General features: G+C 49.9%; 2 protein-coding genes across 3 annotated transcripts in view; one reads left to right on the top strand and one right to left on the bottom strand.

Annotated features, from left to right (window-relative positions):
* The window catches only part of LOC133354788 (sodium-dependent noradrenaline transporter-like), a 52,008-nt gene extending 40,183 nt beyond the window's left edge, over positions 1 to 11,825 (top strand). The window contains exons 12-15 of the mRNA XM_061571906.1: positions 799 to 899; positions 3,699 to 3,866; positions 9,641 to 9,712; positions 11,751 to 11,825. Of these exons, the coding sequence (XP_061427890.1) occupies positions 799 to 899; positions 3,699 to 3,866; positions 9,641 to 9,712; positions 11,751 to 11,774 (365 nt within the window). The 3' untranslated portion in view covers positions 11,775 to 11,825. The remainder of the gene's footprint in view (positions 1 to 798; positions 900 to 3,698; positions 3,867 to 9,640; positions 9,713 to 11,750) is intronic.
* Positions 11,826 to 20,154: 8,329 nt separating this feature from the next.
* The window catches only part of LOC133354810 (uncharacterized), a 63,106-nt gene continuing 59,012 nt past the window's right edge, over positions 20,155 to 24,248 (bottom strand). For both annotated transcript variants that reach the window (XM_061571948.1, XM_061571949.1), the window contains one exon: positions 20,155 to 23,406. In XM_061571948.1, the coding sequence (XP_061427932.1) occupies positions 22,991 to 23,406 (416 nt within the window). In that variant the 3' untranslated portion in view covers positions 20,155 to 22,990. The remainder of the gene's footprint in view (positions 23,407 to 24,248) is intronic.

Here is a 24,248-nt window from a genome sequence, read left to right as displayed (position 1 = left end):
GATGTGAAATATTAAAAATATTTTAAGTAAAATTTAAAGCAATTCCGTACATTCGCATTCGTCTTGCTTCGACCTCAATAATGTCTGTTTCAAAGAGTGCAGCGACTTGGCAGTGTGGCCATTCCCAGAGAAGAGATCCCAGGGTTGGTTACAAGACTTTGGAGCAGCAGAAGCAGCAGCTGCTGCATGAAACACTTTGGAACCATCAGACACGCATCGCAGATTATTTTTTATTAAAAATATATTTGTACGTACAGGGTGGGCTAGAAAGTCAGGACATGCAGCGTTATTATATTTTCACAATCAACTCATTTTGTTTTTTGGAACTCCAAACTGCAACCGTCTGTGTGCAATGGGCGCATTCGTGACGGCCACGTGCTATGAGAACTTCGGATTAAACCAAACGTCCACGTGAATTGAATTGATATTGACAACAGCCTCCAAGTCGTGCTGTGTTGTGTGCGTGGGGAGCCTGGCACAAGCGCCGTGGTGACGTCGCCGCCACTTAGTGGCGAATCGCGTTCGTTGTTGTTGTTGGGGAGCGGCGACCAACAGAGTTCGACTCCCGCTTGCGGCCAACGCCGATCCTGTGGCCTCCCCTAGGTCGGCTCGGCCTCAAACGATTACCTGGTGCGGTGTGGGAACGTCAACACTGGGTAGACATGGGCTGGCCGGCCGTGGTTCTGGCTCCCACCCCCTCGTGAGCAGCGCCTTTCTTCATCGGTGCTACTCGCGAACAGCACTTGCCCCCCGCAGTCTGTTCAAGGCTTACACGGGGGACCTTTGTCTTTGTTCTAGGAGTGGACCGGTTCAGTGAGGACATTGAGCAGATGATGGGATTCAAGCCCGGACTCTACTGGAGGCTTTGCTGGAAGTTCGTCAGCCCCTGCTTTCTGCTGGTACCCGCTCTGAACAACAACAACGCTCCCGTTGTCTCGCCACTTGGTTGTGACTCCCAACGTTAATATTGTACGTACGTACACATGTTGAACTTCTTTGGCACCGTACGTAGCCAACCGTGCAGATCCAGATGAACAACATTGTGGTGAAAAAGAAATTTCCTCCCGAGTCCTTTTTGCACGAGGTTCCGCCATCACCGGTACTGCCACCACCACCACCACCATCACCGCCACCACCACCACCACCGCCACCACCACCACTACCACCATCACCACTACCACCACCATCACTGCCACCACCACCGCCACCACCACCACTACCATCATCACCACTACCACCGCCATCACCGCCACCACCACCGCCACCACCACCACTACCACCATCACCACTACCACCACCATCACCGCCACCACCACCGCCACCGCCACCATCACCGCCACCACCACCACCGCCACCACCGCCCCCACCGCCCCCACCGCCACAACCACCGCCACAACCACCGCCGCACCCGGGGTCACGGAGCGGAACCCGCGAGCAGTGCGGACGTAGCCATGGCCGGGGCGACTGCCGCATCGGGAGAAGGTCACGCAGAGAGAGACGCGGGATCCCGCGCCGGATTGCGGGCCGTCCTAAAGCAACTTGGCAGCTGCCAAACCACGAGCGCCTCTCCCCGGCACAGCGTCCACGCGACCTTTGATATTTCGCTGGAGCCTACCCGACCCACCAACCCCTCACCCACCCCACCACTCCACCACCGGCCCACTTCTTTAGGTTTCAACATCGTCCTTCATCCTCATCGTTGTCAATAATATTATTACCGCCGCCGCTGCTGCCGGTCTGGCGCGCGCCCGCACGCCTGCTAAATTTGGGCGTCGGTGGAAGACAAATTAATAAAAGGGTTTGGAGAGGGGGAGCCGGAAAAAAAAGTTGGCACGAAGGGGACTGTGTAAACGCTCGCGTCTGGGGTGGCCCAGACGTCAACTTGCTTCTCTGCTGCTGAGCCACTGCTTGGCCTTTATACTCGGACTTCCTGAGAATGCGGAATCCAGTTACCGAGCGCGTATCGTATGCTTGCGTATTAGACGTTGAATTGGATATTATGACGTTGACTTCGTGTTGTGATGTTTGGCCGACAACGTTGACGTTTCGTGTGGATTTAGCCACGGCAGAAAACTCGGAGGAAATCCACGCAGAACTGGGGGAGAGAAATAAAAAACTTCAATCGCTCGCACGCACCACACGTTGAACAGAACAGGGGGACAACATACAAACGTAGAAACTCCACGCAAAAAAGCTGCCCGAGTTGGGAATCGAACCCAGGCTGATTTACCATTGCACCGCCCTGTAGCCTATTGTTAATACTACCCTGTCGAACAAGTGGTCACATTATGGGGCTGATACTTCGTCAGAGATGCTGAGCCGGTATTGCCGAGACATCAGTTTGACTCCGAACTACAGCTGGCAGTGATTAATCTGGGTTCTGGCAATCATCAAAATAATCATCATCATCATCATCGTCGTCGTCGTCATCATCGTCGTTGTCATCGTCATTGTCTTTGATCAGTTGGTGGTGATATCCGCCAGAGGATGACTTGGAAGCGTTCCCAAGCGAAATTCATTTCTGCTCACAATGAAAAGTGAACGGGAATATATATATAAACATAAATATGAAACAGATGCGAATTACATCATTTGCAGGCAATGGATGTTGCTGGCTAAAATCATACCCATAAATATTGTGCTTTAATACAACCGCCACCCTATAATTCTCAAAATTATTATTAGTATTTCAACAGACCCATGGCTTACGGTAAACATGGGTTTGATTTGATTATGTTCATATAAAAATGAAATATAATCAGACACCGGTGCACTATAGACTCACACAGAGACCCATAGACTCACACAGAGACCCATAGACACACACAGAGACTCATAGACTCATTCAGACTCTGTCTTCTCGACAGACCTGTTCTTCATCTGAGGACGGCTGCTTGCGTTGTGGCCGAAACGTCGTGAGAATTGTATTTTATTATGTTTTATTTGTATTATTTTATTATTTCCATTCTACGTGACTTTACCGAAAGAACCAAGAAGATGAATCCCTGCAGTCACGAAAGCTTTAAATCGAAATGTAATTATTTTATTATGTTTTATTTTTATTGTTTTATTATTTCCATTCTATGTGACTTTACCGAAAGAACCAAAAAGATTAATCCCTGCAGTCACGAAAGCTTTAAATCGAAATTCACCACACCTGTCAGTCGTGTGGGTTGGTGAAGGTGGGAATATAGGAAAAGAGTACAACAGTGTCGTTGCCTGTGCTTGATGACCCACCGCTACCTTCCCAGAGCACCCATCCGATCTCGCCGCCAACATCCGGAGAGATTGGGCGAGATCGGACGAGATCGGGTGAAATTGGGTGAGATCCAGCGAGAATTTGGTGAGATTGGGCGAGATCGGATGAGATCTGGCTAGATCCTGGCGAGATCCTGATGAGAATCCGGTGAGATCTGGTGCATATCTGTGTGATTTAGGCCGAGGCAATGTGGATCTATAGGGCACATGACCGCAGCTGCGTGTCAAGAGCACCGCTCGTTGTCTGTTGCGGTCCGAGACTTGCTCATCTCTAGATCTCTGAGCCCCAGCCTCTTGTCCGTGCGTACGCTCGCGTGCTGTGCCTGCCTCAATAGTTGCTCGCTAACAGCGCTCGCTAACAGCGCTCACACCACCAGTCCGTTAATGGCTACACGGGGGGTGGGTGGCGGGGATCGTTGTCTCTGTGTGCGTGCACGTAGTTCGTGGTGGTGGCGAGCATCGTGAATGCAAAGCCGCTCTCCTACGACGAGTACCAGTTCCCCGACTGGGCCAACACGGTCGGCTGGGGCATCGCCATCTCCTCCATGATGCTCGTGCCGGTCTACGCCATCTACAAGGTCATCTCCATCCCCGGCACCTTCCGCGAGGTGGGTCCCGAACCGCGGTCGCACGACCACCGACGCAGTAGGCCGAATCCCCCGGCTCGCGAAGCCGGCGATCGAACCCTGGGGTCCCCCGGCGGCGTTCCATGCCAGCCGCATGCCGCATCCAATTCTGGGCTTCCGCAGGCCGCAGTTGGACGCGGCGTCGACAAGGCGTCGCTGACTAATTTCAGGGCTTTGACAAAAAAGCTTTTCTTGGGGGGGGGAGGGAAGCCCGAATTCGTTTCCACGCCAAGAATATTCCTGGACGAGTGTTTTATTTTTATTATTTTATTATTTCCCTTCTACGTGACTTTACCGAAAGAACCAAGAAGATGAATCCCTGCAGTCACGAAAGCTTTAAATCGAAATTCCTGGACGGGTGAACACAAATGGCGTGGACAAACACGGCGTGCGAGAAAGAAAAGAAAAAGCAAAGCAAGCAACGTCGTAGGCGGCAGGAACGTTTTGAAACCCACGTGGCGATTGAACGCTGCACTTCGGCTCGGGGCTGGGTCCTCACCGCGTCACCGGCCTGACCCTGCCCCAACCGCAGCGATTTTTGGCTCGTCAAAGGAGCATGAACCGTCATCACGCGACCTCCGCTCATCCTGGCAGCAGCAGTGGCTTCTGGCTGGGCCATCGAAACAAAGGCTGTTGGTCATCGCATCGCACGGCGCTTCCAGATGCGCTTCTGCGGTCCGTCTGGAACGCTCTTCATTCCGATATTAGGAATCCACTGGAGCTATGAACTTTTACATTTAAAAGTAATTTATTTTAGAACGGCTTTTTGTGTTTCGTGTGTTGTCCTTCCCCCGCACCTGCGATTAGTACGGTTTGCTACGTGCGTTGCGAGAAAGGTTGAACATTGATACACACATGCAGCCTCGTAGGGGTAGCATTGAAGCGACACATTAAGCCAAAATCGACTTCAGGCATTGTACTTACATTTAAATCGTGAAGTGGAACATTAAAATAATAGATATATTTTATTTTGGAACAGCAACACCTAACCCAAGCTGATAGTTAAACCTCGTGAAAATTATTTAAAAAGGTCGCGATTGCTTCGCTTTCGCACCAGTGAAGTTAAAACCCCGCGTTACGTAAACAAAAAAACGTGGATTGTGCAGAACTTGGAGTTCTGGAAGTATTCAATCTCTCAGAAACAAAACAAACCTTTGCTCTCAGTGTGGTTTCCGCCTCTGCGGGCCGTTGCTCAACACGACAGGTCTCGTGGCTCTCCGAGGAGGGATCTCAGAGGTAGCTCTGTGGCAACCCCTTCTGCGGGACGTTGTTCAACACGAAGGGTCTCGTAGCTCTGCGAGCGTTCCCGAACGGATTCTTTGTCTCGTGCGAAGCCGAGAGCACAGTCCTGGGGGACAAACTACAATGAAGTGAGATGCAAAAAATATATATAAATATAGAACGAAGCAACTGGCCGCAACTCTTCACCACAGTGGTTATCGCCCAAATGTGCGGATGTGAAAGCTATGCGTTTGGAACGCTTTTCACAGTTTCCTTTGTGTTTCAGAGGCGCAAGGAAACCTCAGAGGAGAGGGTAAGGCAGCCAGAAGCGGCACGACTAACAATTGCCCAAGCTCTGTGGCCCTACGTTTGTATGTTTGGCGAACTCCGTGAACGAGTTGCTTAAACAGGTGGGAGTATCCAGACAAACCCCATGCGCGCCAGGGGAGGGGTGCAATGCTCGATCCCCGTACAGCTGGAAACGTCTCCAAGTTGCAGGGTGGGGTCCCGTTCACCGCTGAATCTCGGAACGCGCAAGCGGCTCGGCATTAATTTTAATGAGAGGCATAGAGCCGATGTTCTTAAAGACATCGTACTCACCGCAGAGAACTGTAGCGACACGATCGTCGCACTCTACAATCGCAGGTGTCAAGCTTCCCCCACACACCCTGCAGCATGGCCTTGTGGGAGCCTCGGTACCAAAGAAGGTACTTCATTTCAGCTTTTCTTCCGATTCCCTTACGATGATGTACACCCACGCACGTCATCGGAACGGGAAAGGGTTCATCCCACTTGCTGTACCGCCATTTCCTGGGAAGCCTTGAGACGGCACCATTCGCAACACTGGTGCGGCGATCCACCAACCATCACCACTTCTGCCTCCACAGCGTCGGGCTACAGGCAGCCACGCGCGGAACGGTAGCCGTCATTCACTCGGCCACACCAGGTTTGCCCTGGCTTAGCTTAGCGAGTGGTGGTACAATATTAGCCACACCAGGTCTGTTGGCTTGGCTTAGCGAGTGGTGGTACAATATTAGCCACACCAGGTTTGCCCTGGCTTGGCTTAGCGAGTGGTGGTACAATATTAGCCACACCAGGTTTGTTGGCTTGGCTTAGCGAATGGTGGTACAATATTAGCCACACCAGGTTTGTTGGCTTGGCTTAGCGAATGGTGGTACAATATTAGCCACATCAGGTTTGTGTTGGCTTGGCTTAGCGAGTGGTGGTACAATATTAGCCCCACCAGGTTTGTTGGCTTGGCTTAGCGAGTGGTGGTACAAAATTAGCCACACCAGGTTTGTCCTGGCTTGGCTGAGCGAGTGGTGGTACAATATTAGCCACACCAAGTTTGTCATGGCTTGGCTTAGCGAGTGGTGGTACAATATTAGCCACACCAGGTTTGTTGGCTTGGCTTAGCGAGTGGTGGTACAATATTAGCCACACCAGGTTTGCCCTGGCTTGGCTTAGCGAGTAATGGTACAATATTAGCCACACCAGGTTTGTTGGCTTGGCTTAGCGAGTGGTGGTACAATATTAGCCACACCAGGTTTGTTGGCTTGGCTTAGCGAGTGGTGGTACAATATTAGCCACACCAGGTTTGTTGGCTTGGCTTAGCGAGTGGTGGTACAATATAAGCCACACCAGGTTTGTTGGCTTGGCTTAGTGAGTGGTGGTACAATATTAGCCACACCAGGTTTGCCCTGGCTTGGCTTAGCGAGTGGTGGTACAATATTAGCCACACCAGGTTTGCCCTGGCTTGGCTTAGCGAGTGGTGGTACAATATTAGCCACACACGGTTTGTTGGCTTGGCTTAGCGAGTGGTGGTACAATATTAGCCACACCAGGTTTGTCATGGCTTGGCTTAGCGAGTGGTGGTACAATATTAGCCACACCAGGTTTGTTGGCTTGGCTTAGCGAGTGGTGGTACAATATTAGCCACACCAGGTTTGTTGGCTTGGCTTAGCGAGTGGTGGTACAATATTAGCCACATCAGGTTTGTTCTTGCTTGGCATAGCGAGTGGTGGTACAATATTAGCCACACCAGGTTTGTTGGCTTGGCTTAGCGAGTGGTGGTACAATATTAGCCACACCAGGTTTGTCATGGCTTGGCTTAGCGAGTGGTGGTACAATATTAGCCACACCAGGTTTGTTGGCTTGGCTTAGCGAGTGGTGGTACAATATTAGCCACATCAGGTTTGTTCTTGCTTGGCTTAGCGAGTGGTGGTACAATATTAGCCACACCAGGTTTGTTGGCTTGGCTTAGCGAGTGGTGGTACAATATTAGCCACACCAGGTTTGTCATGGCTTGGCTGAGCGAGTGGTGGTACAATATTAGCCACACCAGGTTTGTTGGCTTGGCTTAGCGAGTGGTGGTACAATATTAGCCACACCAGGTTTGTTGGCTTGGCTTAGCGAGTGGTGGTACAATATTAGCCACACCAGGTTTGTCCTGGCTTGGCTTAGCGAGTGGTGGTACAATATTAGCCACACCAGGTTTGTTGGCTTGGCTGAGCGAGTGGTGGTACAATATTAGCCACACCAGGTTTGTTGGCTTGGCTTAGCGAGTGGTGGTACAATAGTAGCCACATCAGGTTTGTTCTGGCTTGGCTTAGCGAGTGGTGGTACAATATTAGCCACACCAGGTTTGTTGGATTGGCTTAGCGAGTGGTGGTACAATATTATCCACACCAGGTTTGTCCTGGCTTGGCTGAGCGAGTGGTGGTACAATATTAGCCACACCAGGTTTGTTGGATTGGCTTAGCAAATGGTGGTACAATATTAGCCACACCAGGTTTGTTGGCTTGGCTTAGCGAGTGGTGGTACAATAGTAGCCACATCAGGTTTGTTCTGGCTTGGCTTAGCGAGTGGTGGTATACTATTAGCCACACCAGGTTTGTCATGGCTCGGCTTAGCGAATGGTGGTACAATATTAGCCACACCAGGTTTGCCCTGGCTTGGCTTAGCGAGTGGTGGTACAATATTAGCCACACCAGGTTTGCCCTGGCTTGGCTTAGCGAATGGTGGTACAATATTAGCCACACCAGGTTTGCCCTGGCTTGGCTTAGCGAGTGGTGGTACAATATTAGCCACACCAGGTTTGCCCTGGCTTGGCTTAGCGAGTGGTGGTACAATATTAGCCACACCAGGTTTGCCCTGGCTCGGCTTAGCGAATGGTGGTACAATATTAGCCACACCAGGTTTGCCCTGGCTTGGCTTAGCGAGTGGTGGTACAATATTAGCCACACCAGGTTTGCCCTGGCTTGACTTAGCGAGTGGTGGTACAATATTAGCCACACCAGGTTTGTTATGGCTTGGCTTAGCGAGCGAGTGAGCGACACGTGGCTGGCCCTCAGTGGGAGAAGCTGCGTTGCTGTTTTGGTTGACAGTGCCGGGCCAACATGCGGTGAAAATTTCAGCACAAAAAACCAAAAACGCGAGCCCCCTTTGTGTCCCAGCGGGTTGTCGGAGGGGAGGCAGTGTTGCCCGCCGTGAAATCGTGGCCGACACTCCACATGCAACAAATCCCCCCCCCCCCCCAGCCCCTCTATCGTGTTTTTTTTCGTCGCGCAAGGCAAGATAAGTCAAGAGGTTCGTGTGTGCGCAGCTGCAAGCGTTTTACGCCCCAGCCCCACGCGTCTCAGCGGTCCTCCATCTGGTTTGAGGACACGCAGGCCACAGCGGCCGTGACGGCTCGCGCCCTGATGTCGCCGGTTCGACTCCCGGTCTCCCTGCGTTGGCGGTTGACGCTACGGCGCCCAATCACACGGCAGCAGGTCACGCTCATGCAGTTGGGTTAAGTGTGGGGAGCGGCACCGGGTTCCATTCCCGCTCACGGCCAATGCCAGCGACGATTATATCTGAACCGGCCCTGGGCATCCCCTAGGTCGACTCAGCCTCAAATGAGTACCTGGTGCGATGGGTAAACATCGCCACCGGGAAGACAAAGTTGGCCGGGCGTGGTGCTGGCCACCCACCCCCTCGTGTGCCGTGCCAGCCTTAATAGGTGCTCGCGAACAGCACTTGCCCCAGCAGTCTGTTAAGGATGAATGGGGGGTTTGTGTCTTTGAAAGTGTGGGTACGAGCAAGACATTTGTCTGGCCAGCGAGGGAGTTTCATCCAAAATACCTTTCAGGGGGCGCTCTCTCGGGCTCCCTCTGGCTGGCACACTTTCGCCGGCAGTGGCGCGAGCGAGCAGTTGCAGGGCTGCACCTTTATCTTTAGAAAAAAAGAGTCAACGTCATTTCCGGCTCAAAGGAGCATTGAGGCATTGGTGCCCCTCTCCCGTTAACAGCCCAGAGCCAGTGGTGGAAATTCCACATTCCTATGGCGGGACGGGGCGCGGCGGGGGAGGGGGGAGGGGGAGAAAGCCCATCCATTGAACAATTACAGTTGGCTTGCCCACAAAGTGGTACTCGTTTTATCGACTCCATCAAAGCGCCTCGAGCTCTGTGGATTATTGTGACATTCTCGCAAAGTCACCAAGCCGCGCCGTGTTGGTGACCGTTTTTCTTTGTATTCTTCTTTCTCTCCTTCAGAAAATTGCTTACGCCATCACCCCGGAGAAGGAGTACCCGCTGGTTAAACAGGGGCAGATTCGCCAGTTCAAGGTACGTTGTGGGGACATCTGTACACGCGCACGCACAAAGACAATGATCCACCGTCTGTCGGGAATAGATTTTTGGGGATAGTGCTGTTAGCGAGCACCTATGAAGTCCACGGTGGTGAGATGTTAACTGGCTCGCTTGGCATGGAGGAGGTCGTGGATTTGATCCCGACCCTGACGTCTGTGTATTTGGAGTTTGCATGTTCTCCCTTCAAGTATAGAGTCAATATCCCGCGTTTAGAGAATTTTGCTGCTATACATTTCCAAATGATGATAAGCCACTTCGCTTCTGAAAACAAGATATCCAGCCCAGTGGGGCCTTACCTCGTATGAAGGCCAGCACGGTACACGAGGGGGTGGGTGGCCAACACGACACCCGACCGTCTTTGTTTCCCCAGCTCCCAGCAATAACCCACATAGTTTTAGGATGATGCAGCGGAATGTAATTCGGTATGCCCATGCCATTGGGTGCTACAATGGCGAAGTGGTTAGCACCCTGCACTCTATTAACCCGGCCACCTGAGTTCGACTCCCAGCCGTGGCTAGGCGGCGAGTGATATTTGAATTTGTGTTGGGCACCAACGCACCACCATGTCCACCTACCCATACTGACTAGAGTGGTGAAGTATGGTCAAACAATCCACATGACCGATACGGCGTGGGGAGGCCTTCGATCCGGCAGGAGATTTCATGGAAAAGCTGTAAATTAATTTCATCATCATCATCATCAGCCATGGTCGATCCACTGCTGGATGATAGCGTCTCCAAGCCATCGCCGCCACCACCACCTCTCACGATCCGGTGACTTAACAAACCACCTGGCACCGGCGCACGAACTTGTTTCGTCGCTAATTTAATCAAATCATTATCGCAAATTACAAAATGAAACATCTGGCCAAGCTGATGACGAGTCTCCGTTTGCCCCGCATGTGATAAACAAGCCCCCCCCCCCCCCCGATCCCTCTCCTCTACCCCCTCCCCCCCCCCCTGGAGTTTGAGCTGCTGCCCCCCCCCCCCCCCCACACTGTGTCCCGCACATGCAACACGTGGTCGCAACGTGGGTTTCCGCCGCCGAGAGGAGTTGGATCGCACATCAAGGGATGAATGTCGTCACGTGCCGCCTAAGAAGTCGAACTGCTCGGAGCTGTTCCTCATCTCTCGTTACCAGGGAGATGTGCGAAATTTATTTCGGATGTTTTTTTTTTACTCCGGGGACTTTTTTTGTTAATGCGGATGGCATGGTGGGGGTGGAGGGGGCGGTGATTTGGACGTGCTGCCCCTTACCGTGTGGACCGGAGGTCACTCGAAGGGATCTCAGAGGTAGCTCTTTGATAACCGCTTCCACGGGCGGTTCTCTAACACGGAGTCACACCGCTCTGTGAGGGAAATGAATGGATAATTTTTTTTTATCTGGTCATGTGACGCCAGTAACACGATCGAGATCAAATTGGGTGAAAGGATTAAACTACAACTAAACTAATCTTTTTTATTTACCAGGTAAGGCCCACTAAGATATGTAGCTATTTTTCAGAAGCGACCTGGCCACAAATGATCACTCGACGAATGGCTTAACACGTGGAAATGTATAGCAGCAGGCAAATACTTTCAATGCGCGTTTCTAAATGTGGAGGGGAGAACCGGAAGACCCAGAGAACCCGGGGAAAACTCCACGCGACCACGGGGACATGCAAACTCCACATGTAGAGCAGGCGTCAAGGTCGGGATTGAACCCACGATATCCTCTAGACCAGGCAAGGCAGTTAACACCTCGCCACCGTGGCACCCAATAGGCCAATTGAGGCTGTGATGACAACAGCGAAGTCAACATGAGTCGAGGGTTTACGTGTTCTCTCTCTCCAAAGTTTACGCACGGAGCGTCGTAGCCGATTGAAATGCGCTCGTTCTCTCAGCCGAGCCAAGCGCCCTCGTTCTCTCAGCCGAGCCAAGCGCCCTTGTTCTCTCAGCCACGAGTTCCTTGGCTCGCCCGTCCGCTCGTCGCTCGCGGTCACTAAACATCACCTCTCTCTTTGTCTCACTTTCAGATGCAGCACTGGCTGTCGATATAGCGGCCTCGCATCAGGTAACGGGCGGTGCGAGTTGGTGGGGGTCACGGTGGGTGTGCGGGGGGGGGGCGGGGGGGAGTGGGGGGGGGGCTGGCGGCTGGATGGGTGGCGCATCCGTCAGCGCCGCGCGGCGACTCGTGAGGACGAAAGTGAGATGGCGGTGGAGCAGTCGATGGTGCTGTGAAGTTTAAACTCCACGTGTACTGCTGCTCTTCATCACAACTTGTGCCGCTCATGCCACTGTGGGGGGGGTAGGGGGTAGGGGGGTAGGAAATATTGAAACAAAAAATTACTTGGCTGATGGTTTGCATAGTGGGACCCGTATTCGGCTGATAAAAGAAGCTGTTGGGAGTTTGTCAAGGGCTCTGGGAAGCTTTGGTTTAAATGTTTATCTTTGTTTTTCCTTTTTAAACTGCTGACCTCCTTCGAGAAGCGCTGCTTGCGAACGCGTGAGTCTCAAACCGTGAACTTACCTTGGGCAAAAGCGACGAGGTCAGGCACTTGCAGACTCTGGGGGGAAAAAACTGTTTATTGTTAAATTGGGAAATTATCAGGGGGTTGTTTGTTGTTGTTGTTGTTGTGCACGCGGATGTAACGATTACAATTTGGCACGTTGCACGATTGTGATAAATTGTTTGGGGCAATCGAAGGTGGCTGGATGGCTCAGAGATCAGAGCGCTGAGTCCGCACCGAACCTCAGTGAGGTTGATAGTCTCACCCCAATCATCATTAATTCACGTAGAGACCCATGTACTCTCAGAGACCCATAGACTCACCTAGAGACTCATATACTCACATAGAGACCCATAGACTCAGAAGGAGACCCATGGATTCACATAGAGACCCATAGTCTCACATAGAGACCCATATACTCACATAGAGTCCCATAGTCTCACATAGAGACCCATAGACTCACATAGAGACCCGTAGACTCACATAGAGACCCATAGACTCACATTGAGACCCATAGACTCACATAGAGACCCATATACTCACAGAGAGACCCGTAGATTAACAAGGAGACCCATAGACTCACATTGAGACCCATAGACTTACATGAAGACCCAAAGACTCGCATGGAGACCAATACATTTGCAAAGACACGGTTGTGATTAAACCGTGTACTCAGGCGAGTTAATGGTCCCGTTATCAATGACTGCACAGCAACAACAACAACAACAACAATTTTCCATCACACGACATTTGGTTGTGCGCTTCATTTTGGCAAAACATTCCAGCCGTGAGAACTTAAACGTTGATTTTGACCGCCGTGCGACAAACATCACTCTCATGTGCAGAGCGGGCGGGAGAGGCGCTGCCCTCTGCTGCTGTGTCGATGTACCAGAGATCAGCTGAAGGGTTCTCAGAGCTAGCTCTGTGGTGTCCGCTTCTGCAGGCCGTTGTCCAAAATGGAAGGGTCTCGTGCCGTGATTCCAATAAGCAGAGTTTGCATCAGGTTGGGGGAAGATAATAAATGTATTAAAATGCTAATATGTATTGTAATTCGCTAAGGAGACATATCAGGATTTAGATTATAATGAATGTGTGGAGGTACGCTGCATATACACAATAAAAGGTACTCGCAAATAGTATTAACAATAGTTATAGACACAAATATTCAGTGTGGAGCGAGAGCCAGTGGTGGAAATTCCACATGCCTTTGACTAAGGCGAATTAATCTATGGGACAACCACTGATGGATTTTTTTTTCGAACAGGGGGAAAGGAAGTGCCAAGTCGAACCCTGAGCAGGATTTTAACTTGTACGTTTCTAATTAAGAGTCACACTTCATAACCCACTGCACCAACCAGGGACATGCAGCGATGGTGGCTCGAGGTTGAGTAGGCCACAAAGTACTCTTGGGTTTTGTCGGTAAAGTCACGTAGGTAAAAAATAAAAGATAAAAATAATAGAAATAATAATAGAAATAAAATAATGTGATTTTTTATAAAATAAAAATAATAGAAATAATAATAGAAATAAAATAATGTGATTTATAAATTTATTTGTATTATTATTTATATTTTTTAAATATTTTTCACCTACGTGACTTTACCGAAAAAACCTAAGAGTATGAATCCTTGCAGTCACGAAAGCTTCAAATCTAGAATTAGGCCACAAAGTCTGTCTCGGGTATTTTTTCCCAATCTCAGGCGACGACGCGTGCGGGTCAAATCATGGACGAGCTCTCAGTGGCTTCATTGTCCATTGTCTGTCTCACGTAGAGACCCACGGGCTCGCATGGTGACCCCACGGGGTCGCATGGTGACCCCACGGGGTCGCATGGAGACCCCACGGGTCGCATGGAGACCCCACGGGGTCGCATGGAGACCCCACGGGGTCGCATGGAGACCCCACAGGTCGCATGGAGACCCCACGGGGTCGCATAGAGACCCCACGGGGTCGCATGGAGACCCCACGGGGTCGCATGGAGACCCCACGGGGTCGCATGGAGACCCCACGGGGTCGCATGGTGACCCCAAGGGGTCGCATGGTGACCCCACGGGGTCGCATGGTGACCCCACGGGCTTGCATGGTGACCCCACGGGGTCGCATGGAGACCCCACGGGGTCGCATGGTGACCCCACGGGGTCGCATGGAGACCCCACGGGCTCGCATGGAGACCCCACGAGGTCGCATGGTGACCCCACGGGGTCGCATGGTGACCCCACGGGGTCGCATGGTGACCCCACGGGCTCGCATGGAGACCCCACGGGGTCGCATGGTGACCCCACGGGCTCGCATGGAGACCCCACGAGGTCGCATGGTGACCCCACGGGGTCGCATGGAGACCCCGCGGGGTCGCATGGAGACCCCGCGGGGTCGCATGGAGACCCCGCGGGGTCGCATGGAGACCCCACGGGGTCGCATGGAGACCCCGCGGGGTCGCATGGAGACCCCACGGGGTCGCATGGAGACCCTAAGACGTACACAGAATCCATAATGGAGGGGTGTTTTTTGGTTAGATCGTATAAATATAAATGTGTCATTAAACCCGCCACCACCCGACACAGCCAATGATTAAGCTTTGTCACGTTAACACAACAGACCATTTCGTTACTAGTACAGCACAACGGTGTGTTGGAGAGTAAACCCACAACATTTACAATTCGAGTGCTGTGACGTTTCACCTGTAATTATAACCAGCCTACACAGAGCCCCATAGACATACATACATCCATAGAATCAGACAGAGACCCTTAAACTCACACAGGGACCCATATACTGACATAGAGACCCATAGACTCACACAGGAGTCAATATAGAAAGATAGAGACTCATACACTCACACAGGGACCCATATACTGACATAGGGACCCATAGACTCACACAGGGACCAATGCAGTTACACAGAGACCCATAAACTCATGTAGAATGCAGTGGCTTCGTCATCAGATGGTCACACACATCCCATGTAGTTTCCAGTGGACTTCCAGCATTGGTGCATTCATCCTGGGACTTAATTGTAATGGTTTCTGCCTTCTTGATTCCATAAATTAGCACAATTCGGGATCACGGTTACGTTTTAAAGCATGGGGGCTTTGCATGTGTATTATTTGCACCTTAAATAATGTATCATCCAGTTGTTACACGCAGCGCTAAATTTCAGTTGGAGCATCCTGGAACATATTTTGACGTTAACAAAAATAACGATGAATTACATTGACTAAGCGCCGTTCTACGGGGGGGAGGAAATGCTGAGGAGTATAACGTGAGGCAGATGATACGGGGGTCACCGGGAGGTTGGTTTTCTGAGGGTCGCGAGGGAACATTCCGTCAATAATGAAACCCAGTTCACGTGATGGATTCCACATATTGCGAGCGCAGGGATCCAGTGTAAAAATATATTTGAAAACAAACAGAAAATGTTTCATTTAATACATCGCCGTCACGCACTCGTGCAAATTGCAACCTCACAATTAATGATGGGAGCCACAGACAAGCGAGAAGCCGGCCACACCAATGATTGCCCGAGTTCTGCAGTCCTCTATATATATGCACGTATAAAGATGCTTTCAGCCAAGTAATGTTCAGGTAATTACTCGTTGCTATATTCAGTTCGGCTCTATCGAGGACCCGTCAAACCTGAGACCAGACTGAAAAATCCTGACGTGGAATTTGAAAGCTTTCATATTCTTAGGTTTTTTCAGTAAAGTCACGTAGGTAAAAAATTAAAATTAATAAAAGTAAAATAAAAATAAAATAAAAATCACGACGTTTCGGAGGCAACACAAGCTTCCGTCTTCAGGTGGAACAGTCACAGTACGATTGCTGTATCAAGTGAGAGTTACTTGATACAGCTATTTTATTTTACTTTTATTAATTTTAATTTTTTACCTACGTGACTTTACCGAACAAACCTAAGAATATGAATCCTTGCAGTCACGAAAGCTTCAAATCTAGAATTTGAAAGCTTCTTTAACGGCGGAGCCACCGAGCCCTTTGACGGCGCTGGGCCCAAGCAAACCAAGCAAACGCTCAGGGCCCCACGTGGGTCCAAGGGACTTCAGATCAATGAAAGTAAAAGAAGGTCGAGATACACATCGGCTCAAAATTCAAATGGGGAGCGGTTGTCAAAGTGGTTAGCATACCACACAACCAACCTGGCAACCGGAGTTCTCAAGCCTAGCGAACCGATAGCCTATATCTGGTCACCAGTGATTTGCATAACCATCGACTGCACAGTCCCATAGACTCGCACAATCCCATAGACTCGCACAGCCCCATAGACTCGCACAGTCTCATAGACTCGCAGTCCCATAGACTCGCACAATCTCATAGACTCGCAAGGTCCCATACACTCCACAATCCCATAGACTCGCACAGCCCCATAGACTCGCACAGCCCCATAGACTCGCACAATCCCATAGACTCGCACAGCCCCATAGACTCGCACAGCCCCATAGACTCGCACAGCCCCATAGACTCGCACAATCCCATAGACTCGCACAGCCCCATAGACTCGCACAGCCCCATAGACTCGCACAATCCCATAGACTCGCACAGCCCCATAGACTCGCAGTCCCATAGACTCGCACATTCCCATAGACTCGCACAGTCCCATAGACTCGCACATTCCCATAGACTCGCAAGGTCCCATACACTCCACAATCCCATAGACTCGCACAATCCCATAGACTCGCACAGCCCCATAGACTCGCACAGTCCCATAGACTCGCACAATCCCATAGACTCGCACAGTCCCATAGACTCGCACAATCCCATAGACTCGCACAGCCCCATAGACTCGCACAGTCCCATAGACTTGCACAATCCCATAGACTCGCACAATCCCATAGACTCGCACAGCCCCATAGACTCGCACAGTCCCATAGACTCGCACAATCCCATAGACTCGCAAGGTCCCATACACTCCACAATCCCATAGACTCGCACAATCCCATAGACTCACACAATCCCATAGACTCGCACAATCCCATAGACTTGCCCAGTCCCATTGACTCGCACAATCCCATAGACTCGCACAATCCCATAGACTCGCTCAGTCCCATAGACTCGCACAATCCCATAGACTCGCACAATCCCATAGACTCGCACAGTCCCATAGACTCGCACAGTCCCATAGACTCGCACAATCCCATAGACTCGCAAGGTCCCATACACTCCACAATCCCATAGACTCGCACAATCCCATAGACTACACAATCCCATAGACTCGCACAATCCCATAGACTCGCACAGCCCCATAGACTCGCACAGCCCCATAGACTCGCACAGTCCCATAGACTCGCACAATCCCATAGACTCGCACAGCCCCATAGACTCGCACAGCCCCATAGACTCCACAATCCCATAGACTCGCACAATCCCATAGACTCGCCCAATCCCATAAACTCACACAGTCTCATAGACTCGCACAGTCTCATAGACTCGCACAATCCCATAGACTCGCACAGTCCCATAGACTCCACAATCCCATAGACTCCACAATCCCATAGACTCGCACAATCCCATAGACTCGCACAGTCCCATAGACTCCACAATCCCATAGACTCGCACAATCCCATAGACTCGCACAATCCCATAGACTCCACAATCCCATAGACTCGCACAATCCCATAGACTCCACAATCCCATCGACTCGCACAATCCCATAGACTCGCACAGTCCCATAGATTGACAGAATGCGTGGGGGGTGGGTGGGGCAAGTGCTGTTAGCCTGTGGCACCTATGAAGTTTGGCACGGCGCACGAGGCAGCGGTTTGGCCAGCATAACCCCGGCCGCCTTTGTCTCCCCAAGCGCTGAAGCTTATACACACTGCACCAGGTACTGATGTTTGCTATGATTGGGAATCATTTCAGTTTCAGTTTCATTTATTAGGTATAGCCCTGTGAGCCATTCTTGCTCTTGAATCGGGTGCAACCGCAACAAACAAAAAACAAAAACATGAACAAGAAAACATATTAAAGTGACTATGGGCATAAATGTCACGGGGGAAAAAACGACGTGATTAACATCGTCAATTTCTCATGGAGGTTCTCACTGAGGGTGTGCACCGGCACACTTCACCGTCCCAACACCGCCCAGCGGAAAACACGCCGCGATGACTCGGCACCCAGGTGCACGGTTTGGGTTGCCACCTTTAGAGGGGCAAAATAACCGGCACATATCATTGTCGCAAAAAGACGAAGAATATCTGACAATGCATTGAGAGGGGGAAGAGAGCAAACCCCAATGTGTGTGAGCGTTGGCTGGCAGTGCTGTCTTATTATTATTATTCCTCGACCGACAGAAATTGGGCAACAAAGGAATTGAACGTCCCGGGGAACATAGATTTCACCGGGGAAAAGTGGGTCTTGTGGCAACACGAGTTTTGGTACATCGCTCACCGTGCTCTGTTGCTAAAGCGGTGATACACCGGCGCGGCGCGTTGGTTCGTCGCGCGACGGATTTATCGATTGGCTGCGTCGGGTGGAGGAGGGTGCACGACACACACACAGCACACACGCTTTTACTGACGCGGCTATCTAACCCCAAACGTGAAATGCGACGTCTCCGCACGGTTGGTGCTCGCCCGATGGATGAATAAGACTGACGCGTTTAGATCCCACTTAAGATATCCAAAGAACAACCGAGGCCAAGGAATGTGCAAGCGAATTGGAAACACGAACATCAGAAATACAATCACCCTCAAAGTGTTTGCCCTGTGTATATAGTGTCGAAGGTTGATTACCCGTTGTACATGTGGCTCTGTTGTTATTGCTCTACGGCTCTACCTGTTACATGTATTTATATCACAAATGTATGTACAGTACTTAATGACAAACGTACGTTTTATTTTTCATTTTATATCGTGTTGCCATAATACGAATTGCTGTTTTAATATATTTGTTGTATCTCAATGAATGAAAAAAATATATATAATCGAATAATGGAAATATACGTTTTAAATTTGTATTTTACAATTTATATACTTTTCGTAACTACGACAGTTTTTTTTTCTCTCCCCTGTACGGTATACTGTGTGTTTACAGTAATGTATGAAACAAAGTATAATTAAAAAATAAAGGCATCTTACTCTCGGTACACAATTGAATTTCAGTTTGGAATTTATTTGGAATACAGTCTTACGAGAATTGCTCCGCATACAATCGTACAAAGTCTACACGCATACATTCACGTGGCATTGATATTGCATATACGTGACGGATAAGATCAAGCTCATGTGCACGAGCAAGAATGATTGTAACATCACATGATCAAACTAAACTGTGTAAAACTATTTAAACTTAAAAAATATGTATTTGACCAGGCAAGGCCCACATCTCTTTTTTAGAAGCGACCTCGCTACAAATGGTAGCTTAGCGAAGTGGCTTATTATCACGTGGACATGTACATCAGCCAAATACTCTAAACGCACGATTCTAAATGTGGAGGGAAAAACCGGAGGACCCGGAGAAAAAATCCACGCGACCGCGGGGAGAGAGACGCAAACTCCAAATATACGGCAGCAGGCGTCAGGGTCGGGATCAAACCCACGGCCTCCTGCGTACCCGGCGAGGTAGTGAACATCTCGCCACCACGGATCAGGAGGCAAGGCAACAAGCAATCGAGTGGCTTTCATCTAGCAGTGGATAGACAATGGCTCATTCATCACCGTGGTCAAACCGTTGCTAAAATAACAGCAGTATATACTCTTAGGTTTTTTTCGGTAAAGTCACGTAGGTAAAATAAAAATAATAATAGAAATAAAATAATAATAAATGAAAATAAATCAATTAAATCACGACATTTCGGAGGCAACACAAGTCACCGTCTGTGTTGCCTCCAAACCGTCGTGATTTAATTAATTTATTTTCATTTATTATTATTTTATTTCTATTATTGATTTATTTTTTACTTTTATTTATTTTTTACCTACGTGACTTTACTGAAAAAACCTAAGAGTATAAATCCTTGCAGTCACGAAAGCTTCAAATCTAGAACAGCAGTACAGTTTATTCAGCACATCAAAAAAATGCTTATACCATTATTTATAAGTCTTAGCAAAGAGATTCAATGAAAATAAATCGTAAAGACAGACGGGAATCCGTACAATGTACGTGCAAGTGCATGAAGTCGTATTCGACGGTAACGGAATTACACAGAGCAGTGTGATGCGCATCGAGACAATTTCATCTCCGTGACTAACGCACCTACGTTGGCCTGGTAATTCTGTTACCGTGCAATCTCCCAATATATATAAACACTCAGTATAGGCAAAGGATGTCCAACATTGTATTGCTATCTTTATAGATCGGTACATTATTGTTCATACGGCAGGCATGATTCTTTTACCAAGCAAACAATTCTTACACCTTACGATTTCTCACGTTAATTTCTTGCACATCACAGAAAATCAAGCTTACATCACTCACGCTCGCTATCGATAAAGCAACATTTATTTTTATCAAATGTCCACGAAAGGCACGAAAGACTCCTTTAATAAAAAAAAAACGCGCAGATGCATCGGGCTCCAAGGACTAAAGGCGCAACCCTGCAAGTGCTTGGCTCGCGCCACCGCTGGCACAAGTGGCCCCCGCTGGAGGGAGCTCGCGAGAGGCCCATTTCAAGGAACGTTTGGCCTACTCTTCCTCTGCACTGGCCAGACGTCTGGGGAAAGTATGAGTAACCCACACTACACATCAACAACAATGACATAGATACCCCTATAGCCTTAACAGACTGTTGGGGCAAGTGCTGTTAGCGAGCACCTATGAAGGCCGGCACGGCGCACGAGGGGGGTGAGTGGCCAGCACCACGCCCGGCCGCCTTTGTCTCCCCAGTGACGATGTTTACACATGGTGCGGGTTACTCATTTGAGGCTGAGTCGACCTAGGAGAGGCCCAGGACCGGTTCAGAAAATCGTCACTGGTGTTGGCCGTGAGCGGGAATTGAACTCGGGGTCGCCGGTAGGCCTCGGCAAGGTAAGGTAAAAGTGTTAAAAAAACGAGCCTACCTTTACCCTACCTTTTACCTTACCAAAATACAATCACTCTACCCTACCTGTTACCCTTTAGCAGGTAAGGTATAAGGTAAAAAGCAACGAGTCTACCTTTACCCTACCCTTTACCCTTACCCATTGGCATGTCGACACGTTTATCTTTACCCTTTTACCCGGTAAAAAGGGTAAATTACCTTACCTTGCCGAGGCCTAGTCGCCGGGTTCATAGCGCAGCGCGCTAACCGCTACACCACCGCTCCCCACAAACACACAAACAACCCCTGCCGATCGACTATCCGTGGTGTCCTCCGTTAAACCGCTGAGAGGTCATCAGCAAAGGAACGTGGGGGCGGGGGGGGGTGAGAGTTTAACAAACTTTCCGAATGCATCAACTACTGCGCCGGATGCTTGATTGGAACCTTTGGCCTCTTTTAAGTCGAGCGCGCTGACCATTACACCGCTGCGGCTCCAAGCACGTTGACGACATTTCGCGCTCGGATAAACAAACGTGGAAGAGACCAGCGCGGGCCGCTGTCCCGACACTGAGGGCCGTGCAAGGAGATTCTGGGAAATCTATAATAAAAAAACGACGAATTTTTTATTTTTTATTTTAGCAGGTAAGGCCTACTGAGCTATATGGCTCTTCTTCAGAAGCGACCTGGCGATCACAAATGAGTGCTGCTCAACGAAGTGGCTGATCACGTGCAAATGTATAGAAGGCAAATACCCTAAATGCACGTTGGTTCTAAATGTGGAAGGAAAAAAAACGGAGGACCCAGAGAAAAAATCCACGCGAACACGGAGAGAGACAGTGACACGCAAATTCCAAATATTCAGCAGCAGGCGTCAGGGTCGAGATCGAACTCACGACCTCCTCCATACCAGGCGAGGGAGTTAACATCTCATAGCCACCGTGATGATGATGAGAAAGAGAGAGACACCGCAAACTCCAAATACACAGCAGACGTCAGGGTCGAGATCGAACTCACGACCTCCTCCATACCAGGCGAGGGAGTTAACATCTCATAGCCACCGTGATGATGATGAGAAAGAGAGAGACACCGCAAACTCCAAATACACAGCAGACGTCAGGGTCGAGATCGAACCCACGACCTCCTGCATACCAGGCGAGTGAGTTAACATCTCCTAGCCACCGTGATCATGATGAGAGAGAGACACTGCAAACTCCAAATATACAGCAGACGTCAGGGTCGAGATCGAACTCACGACCTCCTCCATACCAGGCGAGGGAGTTAACATCTCCTAGCCACCGTGATCATGATGAGAAAGAGAGAGACACCGCAAACTCCAAATACACAGCAGACGTCAGGGTCGGGATCGAACCCACGACCTCCTGCATACCAGGCGAGTGAGTTAACATCTCCTAGCCACCGTGATCATGATGAGAGAGAGACACTGCAAACTCCAAATATACAGCAGACGTCAGGGTCGGGATCGAACCCACGCGCTCCTGCATACCAGGCGAGGGAGTTAACATCTCATAGCCACCGTGATCATGATGAGAAAGAGAGAGACACCGCAAACTCCAAATACACTGCAGGCATCAGGGTCGGGATCGCACCCACGACCTCCTGCATACAAGGCGAGGGAGTTAACATCTCATAGCCACCGTGATCATGATTAGAAAGAGAGAGACACCGCAAACTCCAAATACACAGCAGACGTCAGGATCGGGATCGAACACACGACTTCCTGCATACCAGGCGAGGGAGTTAACATCTCTCTCCGCCATCATCTCGACGGCGGAGGGCTTCAAACGAGACCCGAGTCCGCGATCCCCAGCCGCCTCTGCAAGAGCGTGGCGGCTCTCCTCTGCTGCTGCGGCGTCTTCTCCTCCTCCTCGCCCTCCGTGCCGGGCGTTCTGCTCGAGCCGTCCGCGGTCGCGACCTCCCCGACGCGGCGCCGTGGCTCTTCCGCGAATATTCGCGCGGACAGCTTGGCCCGGCCCGACACGGGCTTGTGTCTCGCCGTGCCCTCGAGGGTCCGCCACGGCTGCGGATGCGGCAGGCGGATTTGATCGGCCTGCCGAGCGCTGCCGCCGCCGCCGCCGCTTTCTCTTTCGTACGCGCCTCGGAAATCCGCGGCCGGTCTCGAGACACCGCCGGTGAGAAAGAGCCGTCCGAATCGTGGCGAGTTGTTGTTTATATTCTTCTTCTTCATTTCCGTGGCTTGAACGACAAGAGAGTTAAACGGAACGTTAGCCAAACATTTGTGTGCGTGTGTGTGATACCGCATTCATTGGCAGCGGTGCATTTAGGACAAATAACTAAAACAATTTAAAATCGACACGTCCGTAACAAGTGCTGTGAAGCGAAAAATGCGTACGCAATGGGCGACATTGCAGCAAATTGCCATTTTTAAATCCTTTATATTAAGTTCACTTGCTTGCTTGCTTGCGTGCTTACGACCATGTAAATATTTCGGTCGTTTTTTAACTCACTTCCCGTGATCCAATCGAGCTGACATTTTGCACACAGACTCGTTGTGCATGACAAATTATTTTCGTGAAAATTTTTTTCCAAAATTTTCCACTTTTTAGGAAAAAAAACATTTCATATTTAATTTAAAATACCAATGTGATAAAAATGAAACTCTTACTCAAGAAAAACAGAAATGAATAATAAAATAAAACCGATGCCACGCATATAAAGGATTTATAGTGAAAAACTTTGTTTTTACGGGTTAATTTTTATTCTCTCTGTCATGATGAAGGGCCATTGCCTGAAACGTTGTATATTATTTATATTCTTTCTCGTTAAGCGCTTCAATATGCGCTCGGGAGAGGAGTACACTCTGTACTCTTAGTTTTTTCGGTAAAGGCACGTAGGTAAAAAATGAAATTAAAATTAATAAAAATAAAATAATAAAAATCACGACGTTTTGGAGGCAACACAAGTCTCCGTCATCAGGTGGGACCGTCACAGCCAGATTTGCTGTATCAAGTGACGTTTCGGAGGCAACACAAGTCTCCGTCATCAGGTGATGCAGAAAATCTGTCTGTGACGGTCCC

This window comes from Lethenteron reissneri, chromosome 49 (genome assembly GCF_015708825.2).
Source record: "Lethenteron reissneri isolate LAM-NWPU_2019-01 chromosome 49, ASM1570882v1, whole genome shotgun sequence".
NCBI classification, from domain to species: Eukaryota; Metazoa; Chordata; class Hyperoartia; order Petromyzontiformes; family Petromyzontidae; genus Lethenteron; species Lethenteron reissneri.
The sequence above is the reverse complement of the archived record's forward strand: the minus strand, read 5'-3'. Positions and strand labels throughout refer to the sequence as shown.